The 20991-nt window shown below is 30.4% G+C and overlaps 2 protein-coding genes across 2 annotated transcripts; both read right to left on the bottom strand.

Moving 5' to 3' along the window:
• Positions 1–2430: 2430 nt before the first annotated feature.
• Positions 2431–9227, bottom strand: LOC115709557 (glutamate receptor 2.1). Its single transcript, XM_030637690.2, has 5 exons — positions 8878–9227; positions 4990–6350; positions 4122–4434; positions 3566–3972; positions 2431–3086 (listed from the first exon to the last, which is right to left on the bottom strand). Exons 1-5 carry the CDS (start codon positions 9212–9214, stop codon positions 2532–2534), a joined length of 2973 nt encoding a protein of 990 aa, XP_030493550.2. The 5' UTR covers positions 9215–9227; the 3' UTR covers positions 2431–2531.
• A 3877-nt stretch (positions 9228–13104) lies between these two features.
• LOC115718766 (glutamate receptor 2.8-like) lies at positions 13105–18565 on the bottom strand. Its single transcript, XM_061105748.1, has 5 exons — positions 18373–18565; positions 15539–16854; positions 14773–15085; positions 13910–14316; positions 13105–13665 (listed from the first exon to the last, which is right to left on the bottom strand). Exons 1-5 carry the CDS (start codon positions 18563–18565, stop codon positions 13105–13107), a joined length of 2790 nt encoding a protein of 929 aa, XP_060961731.1.
• Positions 18566–20991: the final 2426 nt, after the last annotated feature.

The following is a 20991-nucleotide window of genomic DNA, read 5'->3' as shown; positions in this document are numbered from 1 at the left end:
CTTAGATTTGTTCTTTGGGGTGTTTAGAACAGGTCTGGAAAGTTTGGTACCAATTGGGGTTGAATTGGTCGAGTTATGAATTTTTGAAGTTGCTGCCTGCGAGGAACCGGAATTCCGGTTGTGCATCCGGAATTCCGGATGGGGGTCCTGAATTTCCCGTAACCGAATTCGGTTGGGCAACCGGTCTACCGGTTGGGGGATTTTTCAGAACCCTAGTTTTCCTCGTTTTTATGTTTTTAGGGGTATTGCCATGCTTTTTATCGATAGGGAAACTTTTAGTTCCAAGTTTTAGTCCCCGGGAAGTGATTTAGCGTGTCACTTATAGCGTTGTGATTTTTATGGTTTAGGAGCCAGTAATCCGCCGCTCAGCTTCAGTTCCAATCAGGTTGACCGGCACACCTGAAATCGGAATCCAGGTAAGATTAGTATAACAGTATGCATATGTAGATTACATGTTTAGCGTGCATGTAGGAAGCCTATTAGATTACATTTGTTGTATGTTAGCTTCGAACCATCCAACCCTGTCACGTCGGTACAGGCTGGAGTATGACCAGCAGCCGGAGTATGACCGGTTTGACCGATCAGTCGACACTTGGTTGGTGGTTCCGTGCTATTGACGTATCCCGTCGGTACAGCCGGAGTATGACCGACGGCGGAGTATGACCGGCTCGACCGATCAGAGGATATAGTAACACGTCGGTACAGGCTGGAGTATGACCAGCAGCCGGAGTATGACCGGTTCGACCGATCAGGTTGTTACGTGTCAATAGTACCGTCCCTATGAACGTTCAGAACTCAGTACCATGTTGGACATGGCAGTAGTGGCTCAGTACCATGTTGGACATGGCAGTAGCGGGACTCAGTATCGTGTTGGACACGACAGTTAGCTTTATGTATGAGTATTTTTATGCTTTTCTTACTGAGTATGTCGACTCACAGTTTATGTTCATGTGTAGGTAAAGGCAGGGCTATAGCTGATGGACCGTGAGCGAGCTTATGAGATTGTACATGTCGGAGCGGTTAGGCCTGGAGCGTACGATCCTCGGGACAGCAAGGCTGAGATTTTTGTAACTGTCGTTAGACGACTTTTATTTTGATGTAATAGTTAAACAGTTAAACTTTTTGTAAATATTTTTATAATCGGGATCCCGAGTCTTTTGTAATATGTTTTACAAGTTTAATGAAAAAGCAAAATTTTAATTAATCACGTTTTTCCATAAACCTCGTTGATTAGCAACGAGCTGCACAGTACGTTTAAAAAATCACGTAATACGCCTAAGGTAGTTAGGGTGTTACACATTAATTCCGCTGCATCAATGTAAGGTTTTCTTAACTTTATATGTGTTTAATTTATCGGTTTAGAAAGTTCATATTTAGGGTGTTTAAACAACATACTTGTGAGTATATCTAAGATCCTGGTAAAATAAATTTCTAACAATTTATACACGCTCCTACCACCACACATTGGGATGCTTGCAAAAGGCTTTTCAGATATTTGAAAGGCACCATACATGAGGGACTTTTCATCCAACCTGCTGCTAGACTTGAACTTACTGCTTACTCGGACGCGGATTGGGCAACAAGCATTGATGATAAAAGATCAACTGGTGGTTATGCAGTATTTCTCGGTGGAAACTTGATCTCTTGGTCAGCCAAAAAGCAACAAGTGGTTGCTCGATCAAGCACGGAAAGTGAATTCCGTGCATTAACAAATACTGCTGCAGAAGTCAATTGGATCTGCCACTTACTCAAAGAAATACAAGTCTCTTTACCAGCTTGTCCTATTATTTGGGTGGATAACCAAGGTGCTGCATCTCTTGCAGCTAATCCGGTCTTTCATGCTCAATCAAAGCATATAGAAATCGATCAACATTTCATTCGAGACCAACTTCTAGCCAAGACACTTGAGGTTCGCTATGTACCATCTGTTGATCAAACGGCAGATATACTCACTAAATGCCTCTCTACCGATCGGTTTCACTACCTCAAAGACAAGCTCAAAGTGTGTCCCTCACCCTTTCGCTTGAGGGGGGATGATAAACAACCTTTAGAGATAGTTACAGGCAGTTAGGATTTGTTTGTTATATACTGTTAATTAGTTGGTTGTAATCGTTACAGATTTCTTTAACTGTTTTCTTTCCTTCTCCTTGTAACAAACTCTGTAAATCATCCTCTTATAAATACCAATTCATTTTTCAAGACTTGCAATTTTTGCAAAGTCTTGTAATTCAATTCTCTAACTGTGTCCTCCTAGAATTACATAGATAAGTTCACTTGTTTTACATACATTATAATATATATATATATATATTAAATTAAATGACTTTTTTTTTCATGATTGGTATTAAATCCTTTCATGAAAGAGCATGACATTATACATGGACCAATTTAATCTTATCACTTCTTTTTTTTTTTGATATATATGCGTGAGTGTCCAATAACATACATTAAAAAAATCAGCAATATAAATTATTTACGCATATATTAAAAAATATATGATTTTTAATTATTTTCTCTAGTAACTTGGTAAGCTAGTGATCTTCATTAATTTGAACAAGAAGCTCATCAATGGTCGGCACTATAGTTGATCTTTGTTCTTCCATTGAAACTGGCAACGAGTTTGAGTCTGATGGGCTCGGAGGGCACTCGGTATTATTATTTGATAACTCCACCATGTCCATCCCACCACATCCATTGAGTTGATTATTATTATTAATATTGTTGTTGTTGTTACTCTTTCTAAAATGATGGAAGTTGAGGTCTTTTTGGTCAAATTTCTTGAGAAAAACCTTAATTCTTTTCTCAAATGGATCATTAGAATCTAACAAGACTTGTTTGTTCTTATGAAGGAACATAACAACAAAGATTATGAGCGCAAATAATGAAGAGACTCCGGCTATTATGAATAGGCCCCAAAAGCTACCAAGACTGAGTCTGTTTGGTGAGATTTTTGGGTTAGAGTCTAGACAACTCTTGTCTGCTGGCTTGAACCATTTGTTTTCGATGTTCTTCATGTCATCTCTTTCGGTCACGTTAAGAATGGCTGTTGAAATATCACCTACAAGTGGAGACCCTTTTGGGAAAGCCTTAAGAGAAAATGATACACATAATTATTCATTTAGTAATTAATTAGGAGGGAATAATATAACAACAATGATATATATACATATATATATATATATATATATATATTTATTATTGTAATTTATAAATTATATCCTATGGTCAAAAGAAAAAATATGACAATATTACTATTAGGTATGTTATAATCATTCATAAAAACCACTAGTTTAATTTGTTTTCAAATTTTAAATAACAAAATTATATAAAATGTAAGAGAAGGTTATAACTAGCATTACAAAGGTGTCATATTGCTATTGATACAATTAAGTATTGGATCTTAAATGATTTTTATAAAATATCGTTAACTATTTTTAAGGTGTCACCTCATAGTAATTGAGGCACCACTAGTGCCTAATAACAATGCTCAAAATATAAATATTGTTCTAAAGCGAAAAAAGAAAGCGAAGGTTAATAATTAAGATGAGAAAGTGAGTATACTTACAAAACCAAAACCAGTGGTTTTGAATATAGGCCCAATCATGGTATATTTGGAGCAATATTGAGCAAGAAAAACCTTCATATTAGGAGTTTCATCAACAACAGCAGCAATGCCACCTTTTGCATTTTTTATGGACAAGAGTTGGTCACAATGTTCAATAGAATCATAAGCCACAATTTGTGAATCTGGAAAACCCGTTTGTCTCAACAATCCATACACAAAGGATTCTCTTAAATACCCAACTCTTTCTCCACTCTTTAACACTTGGTTTATATTAGTAAGTGTTGGTTCAAGTTGTTCCACAGTTAAAAGTGATGTTAAACTTGCTGTGTAACTTTGTGTCAATACTAACACCACAAATACCCATATGATCACCACAAATCTACCCAAGTTACTCACTACATTCTCCTCTGTACACAATAACGCAAATTATAATTTTAATTAAAATTAAGTACTAAAATAAAAGACGCTTACTGAGAGAGACAAAAGTAATGTTCCTACTAGCTATAAAATTTTTATATATGTATAATCAATGACGGTGATTAATGGAAATACATACTATGTGCAAAAACCATGGTGGAAAAGGAGAACCAAAAGCTTGTGCCGATTTGATGAGAAGGTGGTCCGCGAAAATCTTCGTTAATTCTGTGTTCTAGAACCCAAACAACAAAACCAGTGAAGAGGAAGAAGCCAAGGCTGGTAACCCATAAATCCCAAGTCAAAGGTTTTAAGAAAATCCAAGGACTTTTCCTCTTATGATCTTTCATTGGAACCACCATTACTACACCTGAATCTGTATATGGCAGTGTAAAATCTACATATTGCGACCGATTTGCTCTAATTGTTGTGTCTGCCACTACTGCATCATAGTTCTATTAAATACAATAGCTTTAATTAGTCAGATTAATTATGCATATGATTATATAGTCTTACATACATATGTAGAGTAGAGAAGTGTTTAGTTAAGGGCATCACTTTTGTTCTTATTGTAAGGACATTTTTTTTATTTCCAGTACTTACAGAAATTATACTGTAATTTTGTTTATAAGGGATTATATTTTATAGTTATAACAAATTATATTTAGTATGTTTTCAAAAAATTATGCATAATTTAGAGTATTGAAAATAAAGTTTAAAATAGTTTTTTACACGCGTATATGAAGAAAAAAATAGAGATACATGTATCTTACTGTTTGAATCTTTATTTCAGCATTGTAAATTATTCACAACTATTGAGAAACAGACATGATGTGCCTACTATAACTATAATGTACGTTGCCATATAAGAAATTAAATTAAAATTTCTCTTTATACCAAAAATAAAAAATACTCGCTCTTACGATTAAAGCAAAAGTAATAATGTTCCTACCTAAATATTTTCCAATAAATTAGACAAAGTCAAATTAATCTTTTAGTAAAATACTTACACCGAGAAATACTTGATAGACCAAATCATCATACGTTCCAGCACTCGTGCCATCAGGTTTGACAAACGGGAAAAAATCGTAAGGAAGAGCATATGGTAAAACATTAAGTGCAGCCATAAACACATCAATGGTGAAGCCAATAGCATCAGATTTGTTTGTACTTGAATCAAAGTTCATCACTTTTACAAACTCATTAAAACCACTTTTAATAGGAATTCCAATCCTTAACCTCTTCCCATTTGTTGGGATCTCCCAACCTTTTGGAGGTAAAATTGACTCTCCTGGCCATATGATAAGACCGAGATTCGATTTTGAAGTTGAATATTTGTCATTATTGGATTGCAATAATAACTTTCTTAGTAGGCCATTTTTTCGTGTCCAGAACCCTATTTCTCTTCCTCCACCGTTGACAATATTTATTATTTTAAACGTCGATGTTTCTAATTGTCCATTATTATCTAATATGAAATTTCCAGCGATGCCCTTAAATTTTGTACTTGATATAGCTTCTAATAAGTTTGGACCAATTGGTGACATCCTAAAACTATAAAGATCTATTAAGCTACCACTAGTAGTAACATTACTATTTAATGTGATTGTATTACTAATTTTCTCTATTGCTAAAGCTAATGCATAGACTGAATCATAAGCCCACATGCCCATAATGTTGAGTTTGGCATCAAGAAAAGAAGGGTCATTATTAGTATCTTTGTAGAACTTGGTTCTCCATCTAGTTTTAATGTTATTAAGTTCTTTTGTTTGTGGCACAAAACTCATAATTCCCAAAACCCCTTCCATTGAATTCAATTCCATGGAATTTAATGAGCTTAAAAGATTGGTGAAATCTTGTGTTATGATCCAAACATAGTCTTGTTCCAACATTCCAATCTTCTTGGCTATGGTAAATAGCCTTGATCCTAGGTTATACCACATGTGCACAATAAAAACCCTAGTTTGCATTGTCTCTAGTTTGTAAAGCTCAACTTTGATTTGATCGTCGGTGGCAAATGGAGAAATGACACTTCGATAGGGTATTTCAGCATTAACTGCTCCTAAGGCATCACTTAAATAAGGAAGGATTCCTTCTCCATATTCGTTGTCGGTGTAGATGGGGACAACTTTTCGCCACCCAAAAGCTTTGACTATGGAACTAATGGCCATGACCTGAGAAGAGTCACTCGTCGCTGTTTGGAAAAAGTACGAGCTTTGTTGACTTGACGTTTTAAGAGAAGGACTTGTTGCTGAAAATGATATTATTGGCACTTGAGCTTTCTGACCTAAGTCGATAATGAATTTTGCTTGAGTTGAACTTTGTGGCCCTAGGATTGCTTGCACTTGGACATTTTTTATGAGATCTAAAGCTGTTTGTTTGTGCATGTTTTAAATTGTAGAAAAGAAAATTAATCACTAATATGTAACTTATAACAAATGTAGATTAATATTGAAATTAATTGCATGTCTCTAAGATACTTTTATTAAATATTTGTTACTTACAATGGTAAACTTTTTTAGGGTATAATTTAAGAAGTTAAGGCTAACTGTCTTGTATAAATTAGGGTATAATTATCTATAGTAAATTATAATGTTTTGGTATCTTTAATTAATTAATTCATTATAATATATATATATATATACCAATAGGTTTACTCTATTTTGGCATAAATTATAACCAAAATATATATATGTATATGTTTACATAATGTTAGCAAACATACATATATTGGAAAATACTAAATAATTTATCGTATGAAAAGATCAAGGCTTCAAATTTACTTATTTATTTTACACGCATATAAAATAAAATATTTTTTAATAATGTAAACCTTAAGCTTTATGTTGTTACCCTAAATTATTCAAAAAATTTAGAACATTAAAAGATGCTTACATTATACATCGTCATATACAAAAATTTACTTATAATAATTGGGTGCCAAAAATAGAGAATACCTACCAATTGAAGTTAAAGTAACACCTACTAAAATCATATAAAAATAACACCATCTAATATTAATATATATGAGCATATTTGGTATTGTTTTCTGTTTTTTATTTTCGAAAGAGTGTTTTTAGAAATGAGAAAAAAAAAACAATTTTTGAAGATTTCAAAACACAAATAGCGTTTGGTTAGTGTACGTTTTCTATAAAAACAATATTGACCAAATTAAAGTGAAATATTTTTTAAAACAAAAAATAACATTTTGTTGTTTTCAAAATTCTTCTTTTCTATAACTTTGTTTTTTGAAAACTGTTTTCAAAAAATAAGGCCAAACAAGCCTAATTGTTTTCAAAAAATAATTTTTTATTTTTAAAAACAAAAAAAAATATTTTTTAGTTAAGTTGTCAAACATGCACATAGATTTAGTGCAACTATAATCGAGACAATTAAAATATTATGGTTTTTTTTTTTTGAAAAACAATTTAATTAGTTTTAAATTGTATAGTCATAGTTAGGGATGCACATGGAGCGAGAAATTGGCAGGGAGTGCTCTCCCCATCCCATCCCCGTTAATAATTTAAATCCCCATCCCCGTTTATTCCCCATCGGGGATGGGGCGGGAAATTCTCTAATGGGGCCAGGGACAGAACGGGGAATCCCCTAATAAAAAAATAAAGTTTATGAGAAAAATTTAAATATATAAAAATATTAAACTATAAAAAAATTAAAATATTACACATTAATTGTTATTCAATAACTAATTATTATTTAAAATACAACTTAAAATTCATAAAAAAAAATACTAATATACTAAAAAATACAAACATAAATTAAAAAAATATAAAATATTATTAGAAATATAAAATAAAATACTAAACGGATCGATCTCCGTCGGGACGGGGAGTGTGATCCCCGTCCCCGTCCTGTTTAACATTCGGGGATAAAAAATAATTATTCTCATCCCCGCTTTGTTCCCCACCTAGACAGGAAATCCCCGCCCCATTAGGGCGGGTCCCCACAGGGCCCATCTCCATTGGAGAAATGTGCATCTCTAGTTGTAGTAGGTCCTTTCCCAATTTTCAAAAAAAAATTCAAATAATTGACAGTGACCAAATCAAAGTTCAAACAATTTATTATAGGTGAGCTTATTTTTATTTTTATCTTTAACACTCAAAATTATTAAGAATATCTAAAAACTTTAAAGAAGGTGTAATATATATGTTTGCAAAAAAAAAAAAAAAACCATCATAAGAAAAAAAAAAAATCTCAACTAATAAGTTTGTGTCCTACAGATAAGAATTTTTTTGCGAATCTATAATATTTTCTCTCTCTATATATATAATCTTAAATTTATATAAGTTTAATTAATAATATAAATATATACTATATTACATTACTGCTTCAATACTCAACTAAAAATGGTCAAAAATACTTGCTTAAATACCCAATTAATATACCTATCAATAAAAACAGTACATGCATGCTAGAACTTTTTTTTTTTTTTTTCATGATGATTTGTAAAGAATATATATATTAGCCCCCTCAAAACAATATTCTTCTGCCTTCGTCCCTCCAAATTAGATAAGATTAGTATATTTGTTTAATTGTTTTACGGTCTAATTAATTAAGAATTATATGTCATTAGGCTCAAATCAACTTGATGGTATAATTTTTTTTTTTAATGAATGAAACAAAATTCAAGTCCAAAAACTTACATAAACTCTTGCATGCCTTAGAGAGAAAGAAGGAGTTTGGCAAGGTTAATTATGAACTATATGAAAGTCGCAGAACGATTACAAGACAAAAATTTAAAAAAAAAAAAAAAAATTGATGATAATTAAGACTAATTACATAACAGCTTTTCTTTATTTTTTTTCTTTTTTATCTATATATCAAAATAATCTAAATATACATAAAAAAAAAAAATTAATATGTTATTATTAGGTACGTACCTTGGGAAGCTGCAGTGACGACATCTTCTTTAGAATCTCTAATATTGAGAATCAATCTTGTCTTAAAATTGGGATGAGAGCCATAAAAATCTGAGAGACCCAATTCAATACAACTTAACCAAATCTTACCAATCTGAGTTTCCATGTCCAAAACGACACCAACTTTCACTGGAATAGTGTCGTTTTGAGCCATGCAACTACAACTTATTATTGCAACTAATACCAAAAATAATAAACGATTATAATTCTTTCTCCTCATCATGGTCTTAATAATTCGATTATTTTCAATACTACTGCTAATTCTTTTCATTCTATATATGTCTATATATATATACATATATTATAGGTGTACATGCATGTGGGTCCTGAATTAATTTGTATATATGCAAATGCAATGCAACAACGTTTCATGCTTTATGTATATAAATATATATAATTGAATACATATCTTAATTATTAATTGATATGATAATATAATTATATTTTACGTACAATGTCAACGTATATATGGTCGTCTTATGTAGGAAGGAAGAAGATATAGAAATAGAAAATTTGAGGAATATTAATTAATATTTTCTTCCTAATGGTTGCAATGAATGAAATAAGGAAATTGGTTTATTTATTGTAACATTACTATATTAATCTTTATTATTAATATGAAAACTATTGTGTAAAAATCTTTTAATTTTTGTATTTCACTTTATTTTTTTAATTTTAAGAGAAAACAAAAAATATGATCTAGATCCCACTCAATTTTCTTTTGCACAAACATATATAAGGATAAATTAAAAATGTTATCTAATATCATATATATATATATATATATAGGGATATGATTTTGTCCCGTTATTGTACTTTCACGGATTGTAATCCGTGATGTACGGCAGCTGTCAGATGAGGGAGTTATTTGATCTGACGGCTGAGATTGATCTAGGGGTAATTAGGATTAAAAAGTAGAAACGTACACTCATTTAATGTACCCTGAGACTCATCTAATGTACCACGAAATACATTCCGTGAAAGTACCTCACGGAAAAAAATCATATCCCTATATATATATTATATAATACTAAAAGCCTCGTCATACACATACGTATATAGCTAGGGTTTAGAGAAACAATAATATTATAGCTGTGTTATTGAATTTATTGCTAAAGACAGGTTCAAATAATAGGACAATTAATATACAATTAATCAATGTATATATTAATAAAATCTTACTCTTCTATAATTATTTAAATATAATTAATTACTTCAAGTTCAAAGTTGTATATTATATTCTCCATTAAGCATTAATTATATACGTAATCATTCTAATTTAGTATATACATAAACACATCCATCGTACCTAAATTATAAAGTAGAACATGTCAAACTATAATGACTCAACTTAAAACACTGTAATTAATTATTAATATAGGAAATTTCCTTGAATTAAATAAGTTATGGCTTTCTATAGTACTTCAAATCTACATTGAAACTTATTGGAAAAGGCCCCAAAATTAAGCATCATTTTGTATCTTAAGGTGTCTAATAACAATACTCCAATAATAATTTAATTTATTGTTAAGGATTAAATCACGCGAGTTCAATCTCATTACAACTCGAACGTACTTATCAACATCATTGGAGAGATGACCATCTAGACAAGCTTGATACTTAATTAAATAATAATAATAAAAAAAACCTAGGGTACATGAGGGACTAATCTTCTAGACTTATTAAATAGTTAATGAATGTATTATAATTCTACATGCAAAACATTATAATAAAATATTTAGTTCGTTTAGGGTTCGTTTAGTATGTTGTATACACCGCATTGCATTATATTGTATTGTATTATATAGTATTGAATTGTATTTTATATAATATTTATATGTAAAACTATATGTGGTATTGATTTTTATGGGTATATAAATATATAGTATAAATTAAAATTTAACATAGTATTATATAAAAATATGATATATATATATAACTCAGTTTAATATAATGTAATACAATACAATATAACATAAACGAGCCCCTAGTGTGTTAACTAAGCTCTTTGGTAACTTAGGTAGCGTTTGGTTGGAAGTAATAAAATAGAACGGAATAGAACAGAAATTATTTTTATTTCATTCCTTTGTTTGGTTGCATTCTGAAGTATTGAAATGTTATTCCAATGGAATGAGTTTTTCAATATTTTAGTAGAATGACTATTCCATTTTAAAATAGAAAGAATGATCATTCCAATGCAAGATGAGAAAAAATTAATAATTTTTTATCAATTTTTTTATGCATTGTAAATTTGATTCCATTCAAAACTTGTTCCCATTTCTATTCCTATATTTTCATTTCTCCTAACCAAACACCACCTTAATGTCTTTATAAATGTATATCACTCTCTTTTGGTGTGGAAGATTTTAGTAACTTGGTGGTACTGCTACTATTAGTCTCTTCTAATGACCTGTTAGATTTGTTAGATGTTGCAAGTTTGTCCAGTTAGCTCCTGAGTTAGTTTTTGTTTTTTAGTTATAACTAACTCGGGTACCCCTTATTTTGAGTTACCTATATAAGGCTTCGTGTACTACTTCTTTAGGTGACGATCTAGAGAGAAATTTAGATGATAGTTATATTTATGCTAAGTGAGGAGGGTTAAAGAGGATGTTTGATCACATCTCCCTCAAGTGAGTTGATTTGTAAGGTGCAAGACACCATTGTTGATGAGCTCAACTCTTGTATTCTCCTCTGTATTCCTCTATTAGTGAAGATCAAATAAAGCTTGGCCAAAGGGCAGTTCCTTCCGGGAATTAAGAGTCACCACAAAAAGGGTGATGAACCTCATTATATCTTGTTTATTTCATTTAGTTTATTCCATATTTATTTTTGGCTTTTGTCATTGTTTGATTCATCCATTCTAGTTCTTCAGTTCTTGTTTTATATTCATTCTTGATAGGTGTTAATTCACCACAAATAGTATCAGAGCGTCACGGCTAGTTCGAGGATTCAAGAGTCAAGTTTTGAAGTTTCAAGAAGTCATCAAGATTCAAGAAGTACTCATTTAGAATGGCTACTACCAGATATGAAAAAGACAAGTTTTTTAGGTTTTAATGACTTTGAGATATGGAGGATTAAGATGAAAGCATTCTTTGTTCATCAAGGACTTGCGTATGCAATCATGGTGACCAGTTCTAAGGAAGAAGAAGATGTCAAGAATGTTTCTCAAGAGATCAATGTGAAAACACGTAGTGCTATTCTTTTAAGTTTAGGAGATGAAGTCCTTAGAGAAGTTGCTGATGAAGAATCTGTCCTGGGATTATGGAACAAGCTTGGATCAATTTACATGTAGAAATCATTGGCCAATAAGCTCCATTTGAAGAAAAGATATTACACAATGAACATGGATGAAACTAATGAGCTTCGAAGGCATCTATATGATTTCAACAAGTTAATTCTAGACCTGAATAATATTTAGGTCAGAATTAAAGAAGAAGGCTAAGCAATACTTCTACTTAGTTCACTCCCTAAGGTATATGAACACTTTGTCGATACTATACTTTATTGAAAAGATACATTAACTATGTTTGAGGTTAAAGCAGCCTTCGATTTGAAAGAAATTCAAAAGAAAGTTTATGAAAGACCTGAATCAAGTGGTGATGGTCTGTTTGTTCATGGAAGAACATAAAAGAAAGAATTCAAGAAACTCAAGAATGGGTACAAGCCAAGGTCAAATTCAAAAACACCAACTGGAAAGATGTTTTATTACTGCAAGAAAGATAGACACTTCCAAGATGAATGTCAAGCATTAAAGGCTAAATTGAATAGAGATAACACTCAAGGGAAGAACAAGAACAAGAACCAATGAGAAGTTGATATTGCATATGGATATGAATCTGTAGGGGTTCTAGTTGTAGAGGTGTTTATCGGACCACATCCAATGTATTGAGGCGTATCCAAATTTGATCCAATTATATGTTAGATTTTACCATCTGCTCCGATCCAATTAATTTCAGTCATCCAATTGATCCAAAGGCTCTCTATAGAGTGTTATTAGGATGTAAAGGAATTGATGTTGCAATACATCAAAAAAAATAATCGTATCACCTCTTTTTTCTTTTTCTTTTTCTTTTGTCTTTTTGAATATACGTCTGTCCAATAACATAGAGTAAAAAAAAAAGAAATATAATTTTTACACATACATAAAAAATATGATTTTGAATTATTTTTTCTAGTATTCTGGGTAAGCTAGTGATCTTCGTTAATTTGAACAAGAAGTTCATCAATGGTCGGCACTATAGTTGATTTTTGTTCTACCATTGAGTCTGTCGACGAGTTTGAGTCTGATGGGCTCGAAGGACACTCAGTATTATTATTTGATAACTCCACCATGTTTGTACCACCATATCCGTCATTGTTAAGTTGATTATTATTGTTGTTGTTGTTGTTGCTATTACTCTTTCTAAAATGATGGAAGTTGAGGTCTTTTTGGTCAAAATTTTTTAAAAAAACCTTAATTCTTTTCTCGATCGAATCATTAGAATCTAACAAGACTTGTCTGTTCTTATGAAGGAACATAACGATAAAGATTATGAGTGCAAATAATGAAGAGACTCCGGCTATTATGAATAGGCCCCAAAAGCTACCAAGACTAAGCCTGTTTGATGAGATTTTAGGGTTAGAGTCTAAACAACTCTTGTCCATCGGCTCAAACCATTTGTTTTCAATGTTCTTCATGTCGTCTCTTTCTGTCACATTAAGAATAGCTGTTGAAATATCACCTACAAGTGGAGACCCTTTTGGGAACGCCTTCAAAAAAATGAAACACGTCATTTAGCAATTAATATAATTAAGGAAAGAACATAATTAATAACAGTGATTAAATAAAGAAATTATGAATATAATGTCTATGAAGTATCATTTTGAAAAATAAAGATCTAAAGTGTCATTTAACAAAACAAAAAGTCCAGTTAGTACCTTTTGCAAAACACATCGTCTAAAATAATCATTACTCGTAATTTATTAATGAAGATGAGAAAGTGAGTATACTTACAAAACCAAAGCCAGTAGTTATGAATATAGGGCCAATCATGGTATATTTCGAGCAATATTGTGCAAGAAAAACCTTCATATAAGGGGTTTCATCCACAACAGCAGCAATGCCACCTTTTGCATTTTCCATGGACAAGAGTTGGTCACAATGTTCGATAGAATCATAAGCTACAATTTGTGAATCTGGAAAACCTGTTTGTCTCAACAATCCATACACAAAGGACTCTCTTAAATACCCAACTCTTTCTCCACTCTTCAACACTTGGTTTAAATTAGTGATTGTTGGTTCAAGTTGTTCCACAGTTAAAAGTGATGTTAAACTTGCTGTGTAACTTTGAGTCAATACTAACACCACAAACACCCATATAATCACCACGAATCTACCCAAGTTACTCACTACATTCTCCCCTGTACATAAATTATATTTTAATCAAAAAAAAAAAACAATCAAACTATAATAATATCTATATATATCCATATATAGAGTAACTATAGTAGAGGTATCATTTTGGTTCCTATCGGAAAAAATATTTGGTATTTAAGGAAGTTATCATCTATTTTTTCTTTTATATAATTTCAATTTATATTACTGTATCGAAAATTGAGTTTGAAATAGTCAATTGCACTAGTGCCAATTGAATATTTAAACTTTTCTTTCGACAATGTAAATTATTTTAAATTTTTTAAAAATAAGTGAAATGTATAATATAAATACAATGCACACATTAATCATATATTAAAATTTAAATAATATTTTCTCTAAATGCTAAAGTAAATGACATATCCTTACCGATTGAGATAAAACAATGCCCTACTTTAAAATTTTCCTATATATGTATAATGGTAATAAATGGAAATACTTACTATGTGCAAAAACCATGGTGGAAAAGGAGAACCAAAAACTTGTGCCAATTTGATGAGAAGGTGGTCCGCGAAATTCTTCATTTATTTGGTGTTCTAAAACCCAAACGACGAAACCAGTGAAGAGGAAGAAACCAAAGGTTGTAACCCATAAATCCCAAGTCAAAGGTTTCAAGAAAATCCAAGGACTTTTCCTCTTATGATCTTTCATTGGAACCACCATTACTACACCTGAATCTGTGTATGGCAATGTGAAATCTACATATTGCGACCGATTTGCTCTAATTGTTATGTCTGCCACCACTGCATCATAGTTCTATAAAGTACAATAGCAAAGATTAATTATACACATTACTATAGTTACATGTATACTATAGGGAAACTTCTTTAGTAAGAGTACCATCAGTTTTGCTCTTATCATAGAGGTAATTTTTAGTATCAGAGAAATTTTATTTTATGGAATTATAAATTATAGCTATTACTAGAGTACGTCCTATCTATTTTTGAAAAACTTTGATAATTTAAAATGCTAAAAATAAAGTTCAAAATAATTAACTGTACATTTACTGTTTGAATCTTTTTTTAGCATTTTAAGTTATTCAGAATTTATCAGAAAATAAGTAAGATCTCCCAATTATAACTATATATTGAATTATAATTGATCCATATAGAAAAACTAAGAAATGCTGCTACAATTAAAACAAAAATAATTTTCCTTACCTAAATATATTAGACCAAAGTCAAAATAATATTTTCACAAAATACTTACACTGACAAATACTTGATAGACCAAATCATCATACGTGCCTGCACTCGTACCATCAGGTTTGACAAACGGGAAAAAATCGTAAGGAAGAGCATATGGTAAAACATTAAGTGCAGCCTTAAACACATCAATGGTGAAGCCAGTGGCATCAGATTTGTTAGTACTTGAATCAAAGTTCATCACTTTTACAAACTCATTGAAACCACTTTTAACAGGAATTCCAATTTTTAGCCTCTTCCCATTTGTTGGGATCTCCCACCCTTTTGGAGGTAAAATCGACTCACCTGGCCATATAATAAGACCTAGATTCGATTTTGAAGTTGAATATTTGTCATTATTGGACTCCAATAATAACTTTCTTATTAGGCCATCTTTTCGTGTCCAAAACCCTATCTCTCTTCCTCCACCACCGTTCACAATATTTACTATTTTAAACGTCGACGTTTCTAATTGCCCATTATTATCCAATATGAAATTTCCAGCTATACCCTTAAATTTTGTACTTGATATAGCTTCTAGTAATTTTGGACCAATAGTTACATTACTATTTAATGTGGTTGTATTACTAATTCTCTCTATTGCTAAAGCTAATGCATAGACTGAATCATAAGCCCACATGCCCATAATATTGAGTTTAGCATGAAAAGAAGGATCATTAATAGTATCTTTGTAGAACTTATTTCTCCATCTAGCTTTAATGCTATTGAGCTCTTTTGTTTGTGGCACAAAACTCATAATTCCCAAAACCCCTTCCATTGAATTCAATTCCATGGAATTTAATGAGTTTAAAAGATTAGTGAAATCTTGTGTTATGATCCAAACATAACCTTGTCCCAACATTCCAATCTTCTTAGCTATGGTAAATAATCTTGACCCTAGGTCGTACCACATGTGCACAATAAAGACCCTCGTTTGCATGGTCTCTAACTTGTAAAGCTCGACCTTGATTTGATCGTCAGTGGCAAATGGCGAAATGACACTTCGATAAGGTATTTCAGCATTAACTGTTCTTAAGGCGTCACCTAAGTAAGGAATAATTCCTTCTCCATATTCATTGGCAGTATAGATGGGGACAATTTTTCGCCATCCAAAAGCTTTGACTATAGAACTAATGGCCATGACTTGAGACGAGTCACCCGTTGCTGTTTGGAAAAAGTATGAGCTTTGTTGACTTGACATTTTAAGAGAAGGACTTGTTGCTGAAAATGATATTATTGGCACTTGAGCTTTCTGGCCTAAGTCAATAATGAATTTTGCTTGAGTTGAACTTTGTGGCCCTAGGATTGCTTGTACTTGTACATTTTTTATGAGATCTGAGGCTGTTGTGCATGTTTTGAATTGTAGAGAAAGAAAATTAAGTCACTAATCTAACTAAATAACAAATGTAGAACAAATATTGAAATTGCTTGTCTAATAAAGTTCATGTAGTTTAATCTTCTAACTTTTATTGGTATTCTCTGATTTTCATAAAAACACTACAAAAAATTTTATTTTTAGTCACAACAAAATTTATGACTAAAAATTAAAAAGTTGTGACTAATTATAAATCAATATTCCTATGTTAAAAGATCTGTGGCTAAATGTATTTTTAGTCACAATACTTGTTGTGACTAAAACTAAATTAATTAGTAACAACTTATATCTAAATACTATGTTTTAGTCACAAGTAATTTTTTGTTGTGACTAAAAGTTACATTTAGTTACAAAAAATTTATGTTGTAATTAAAAAATTATCTCTTAAAAATAATTGTTTTTTGTAGTAATATTATGTTGCAAGCATCCTGTAATTTTTTAAATAATTTACGATGATAAAATAAGGTATAAAATATACATCATCATATAAAACCTACTAAAAGCATACAAAAAACACTACTAAAATCAATATATAGGGACAAAACCTTTGGTAATTGAGATAATTAAGATATTATTTTGTTCAAAAACAATATATGAAAGTGTTATAGTAAGTCCTCTTTAATATTTTTAAAAATTTTGTATACCAATCAAAGTTCATTCTAATACTGATTGAGCACAATAAACTATTCAAAATTTCTAAGAAAAAGTAAAAAGATTTACTATATATAATTGCAAAAAACATCATCATAAAAATACATCAATAAAAATGTGTCCTATCGATAGGAATTTTTTGTCAAACCCATTATATATAATATCTTTTTGGCATCCAAATAATTTTACTTTTAAATTTCTTGTATAACAGTATACAATTTTAGTTATTTAAGATGTCTTGTAATTTTTTTTAAAAATTCATAAATATTTAATATACCGAAAAGAATATTCAAACAATCTATATCTTATATACGTGCCACTTTTATTTTATACGTATACACATGTAAAATAGATTGATTGAACTTTATTTTCATATCGTAAATTATTCATAATTTTTTAAAAACATTTATAAAATATTTTAAATATTTATGTTGTACATTATCATATAAAAATATTATAAAATTAAAACTATCTAGATTAAAAAGAGTATATTGGTGCAATCTTTTTTGGGATGCACATCTAGAAACTAATATTTTATATATATATATAGGAGGAATATAATATATATTATATGTTACATTGCTTAAATACTTAACTAAAGTTACGTTAGTCAAAATACTTGTTTAAATATACCTATCAAATTCAGTCAATAAAATTATAACTCAATTTATAGGTTATATCTCATAGCAGCTCAAATGATGACTAAAATTTAATAATTAAGATTATAATAACAATTATTTTTCTTCTTTTATCTATCAAAATAATAAAATTACTTACAATACGATCTAATACAATGTATCTAATAAACCCTAATATTATTTCTACGTACGTACCTTGGGAAGCTGCGGTGACAACATCTTCGTTAGAATCTCTGATATTGAGAATCAATCTTGTCTTAAAATTGGGGTGAGAGCCATAAAAATCTGATACAGCCAATTCAATACAACTTAACCAAATCTTAGCAATTTGAGTTTTCATGTCCAAAACGACACCAACTTTCACTGGAATAGTGTCGTTTTGAGCCATGCATGGGATCATGACCATCATCCATGTTGAACTACAACTTATTATTACAACTAATACCAAAAATATAAGATTATAATTCTTCCTCCTCATCATGATCATCTTAATAATTTGATTTTTTCGATACTACTGCTAATAATTTTTTCATTCTATGTCTTTATATATAAATTTATATATTATATATATGATAGGTGTACACGTACGTGTGGATCATGTTATATTAATATATACATGCAACAAAACATTTCATGCTTTATATATAAATGTATATGATTGAATACACATCTTATAAATTGATGTGATAATATAAATTTAATTACGTACAATGTACAATGTCAACGTTTTCATTATAATAATTCAAATGTAATATAGTCGTCTTATGTAGCTAGGAAGGAAGAAAATATACATAAATAGGAGAGAAAAAATAAATAATTTATAAATATATGAGAAATAGAAAATTGGAGGAATATTATTTTCTTCCTAATGATGATTGGTATGAATGAAAGGAAATTTGTTTATGTATTAAGATTACTATATTATTCTTTATTAATATGAAAAATTTTGTGCAAAAATATATTTCATAATTGTATGAAAATTTTCATTTTATTTTTCTAATTTGAAGAGAAAAATATAATTTGATAGATACCACTCATTTTCCTTTTGCACAAACATAACGACAATGTATAATATAAAGATGTTATAATATCTTAAGCAAAAATAAAATACAAAAATGTTAGAATCTTATATTATTATTATTATTATTATTATTATTATTATTATTATTATGTTTATTATGTTTATATTCATAAAATATTGAAAGTCTTGTCATACACATACATAGTTTAGAAAAGAGGATTGCTATTGTATAATGTTCTATAATTTGTTAACGATATTTATTTCTTAAAAGTTAAATTATATAGAATTCAATACTATTACACCAATAACAATATAATATCAATAAAAATACGTTTTAGCAATTCTCTTTAAAAAAAATAACCATTATTGTTGTACTTTTTTTTAACAAAAAAACATTATTGTAGTTGTGTTATTGAATTTATTGTGAAAGACAAGTAGTTCAAATAATAATAGGACAATTAGTATACAATCAATCATGTATTAATAAAATCTCACTCTTCTTTAATTATTTTGATATAATTAATTACTTAATAAGTTCAAATCTATCTTTGTACTCAACGTCTCTTATATATCATTTCAAAAAAATTAAAAAAAAAAATCTCTTATACATATTCTCAATTACACGCATACGTATATGCATTCTAATTTAGTATACATACATACGCGCCTGCATAAATTATAAAGTAAATGTCAAACTATAATGACTCATCTTAGAACTCTATAATTAATCATTCTATATATCTCTATGTGAGAAAATTATAACTACACTCGAGAATTAAATCAAACTAAAATTTAATCAACAAATAATAAATGGAGATAAAAAAAAAAAAGGAATGAACAGAGTATTAAAATCCAAACGATTAAAGCAACAAGACAATATATAAAAATAACATCAAGAAATATACTGGTACAAGTCATATAGATCGATGTGACCTATAACTCTACTCCAATTCTGAAACACCTCCAAAATCTTTTTTATTGATTAAACAAGAATATGGTACAACTACAATCGAGATTAATTCTCTGTTGGATTCTCTCAAAGTTTTATCTCTCACACTCTTACACAAGAATCTTCTTCATCTACAGAAGATTCTTCATACAAAATTCAAACTCTCTCTCTCTCTCTCTCTCTCTCTCTCTCTCTCTCTCTCTCTCTCTCTCTCTCTCTCTCTCTCTCTCTCTCTCTCTCTCTCTCTCTCTCTCTCTCTCTCTCTCTCTCTCTCTCTCTCTCTCTCTCTGATCAGGATCACCTCTCGAAACTCATCTGATCTCGTCCTCTCAAAATGATAAGTGTTGGTGGTATTTATAGATATAGGATATATATCCTAAATTCAGTGGCTACAAGTGAAAAGTTGTTAAGTTAGTTACGACTTAACAAACTTAACAAACTCCTCGTAATAGTATCTTCACGTCAGCATAAGATAAAGTGCTCCCAAATGAGACGTACGCTTCTTGGAAGAAAGACCAAAGCGTACGTTGAAGGGACTTCCCGAATAGGAAAAGCAACAGCTGGAGTCGATTATCTGAAACTCCCTTCCAGAAGGAACAACTAGCCATCTGAAACTCATTTCCAAAGGAAGACTATATTTCTTGAAGACTGCTTCTGGGTGGACACGATAAACATTTAAGAATGCCTTTCTGGAAGACATCTAACTTTTCATAACCTGAATAGCTTTTAAAGATCTTTTTATTTGGAGGAACTATAACACAAATTCTACCTAGTTTCTTCAAATTAAAATATTAACGGGAATGAAGAAAGAATGTAACCATCATGGTTGGTATTCCAGATATCT

The sequence above is a fragment of the Cannabis sativa genome, chromosome X (assembly GCF_029168945.1).
Source record: "Cannabis sativa cultivar Pink pepper isolate KNU-18-1 chromosome X, ASM2916894v1, whole genome shotgun sequence".
NCBI classification, from domain to species: Eukaryota; Viridiplantae; Streptophyta; class Magnoliopsida; order Rosales; family Cannabaceae; genus Cannabis; species Cannabis sativa.
Note: the sequence above shows the minus strand (reverse complement) of the source record. Positions and strands in the feature narration are given on the sequence as shown.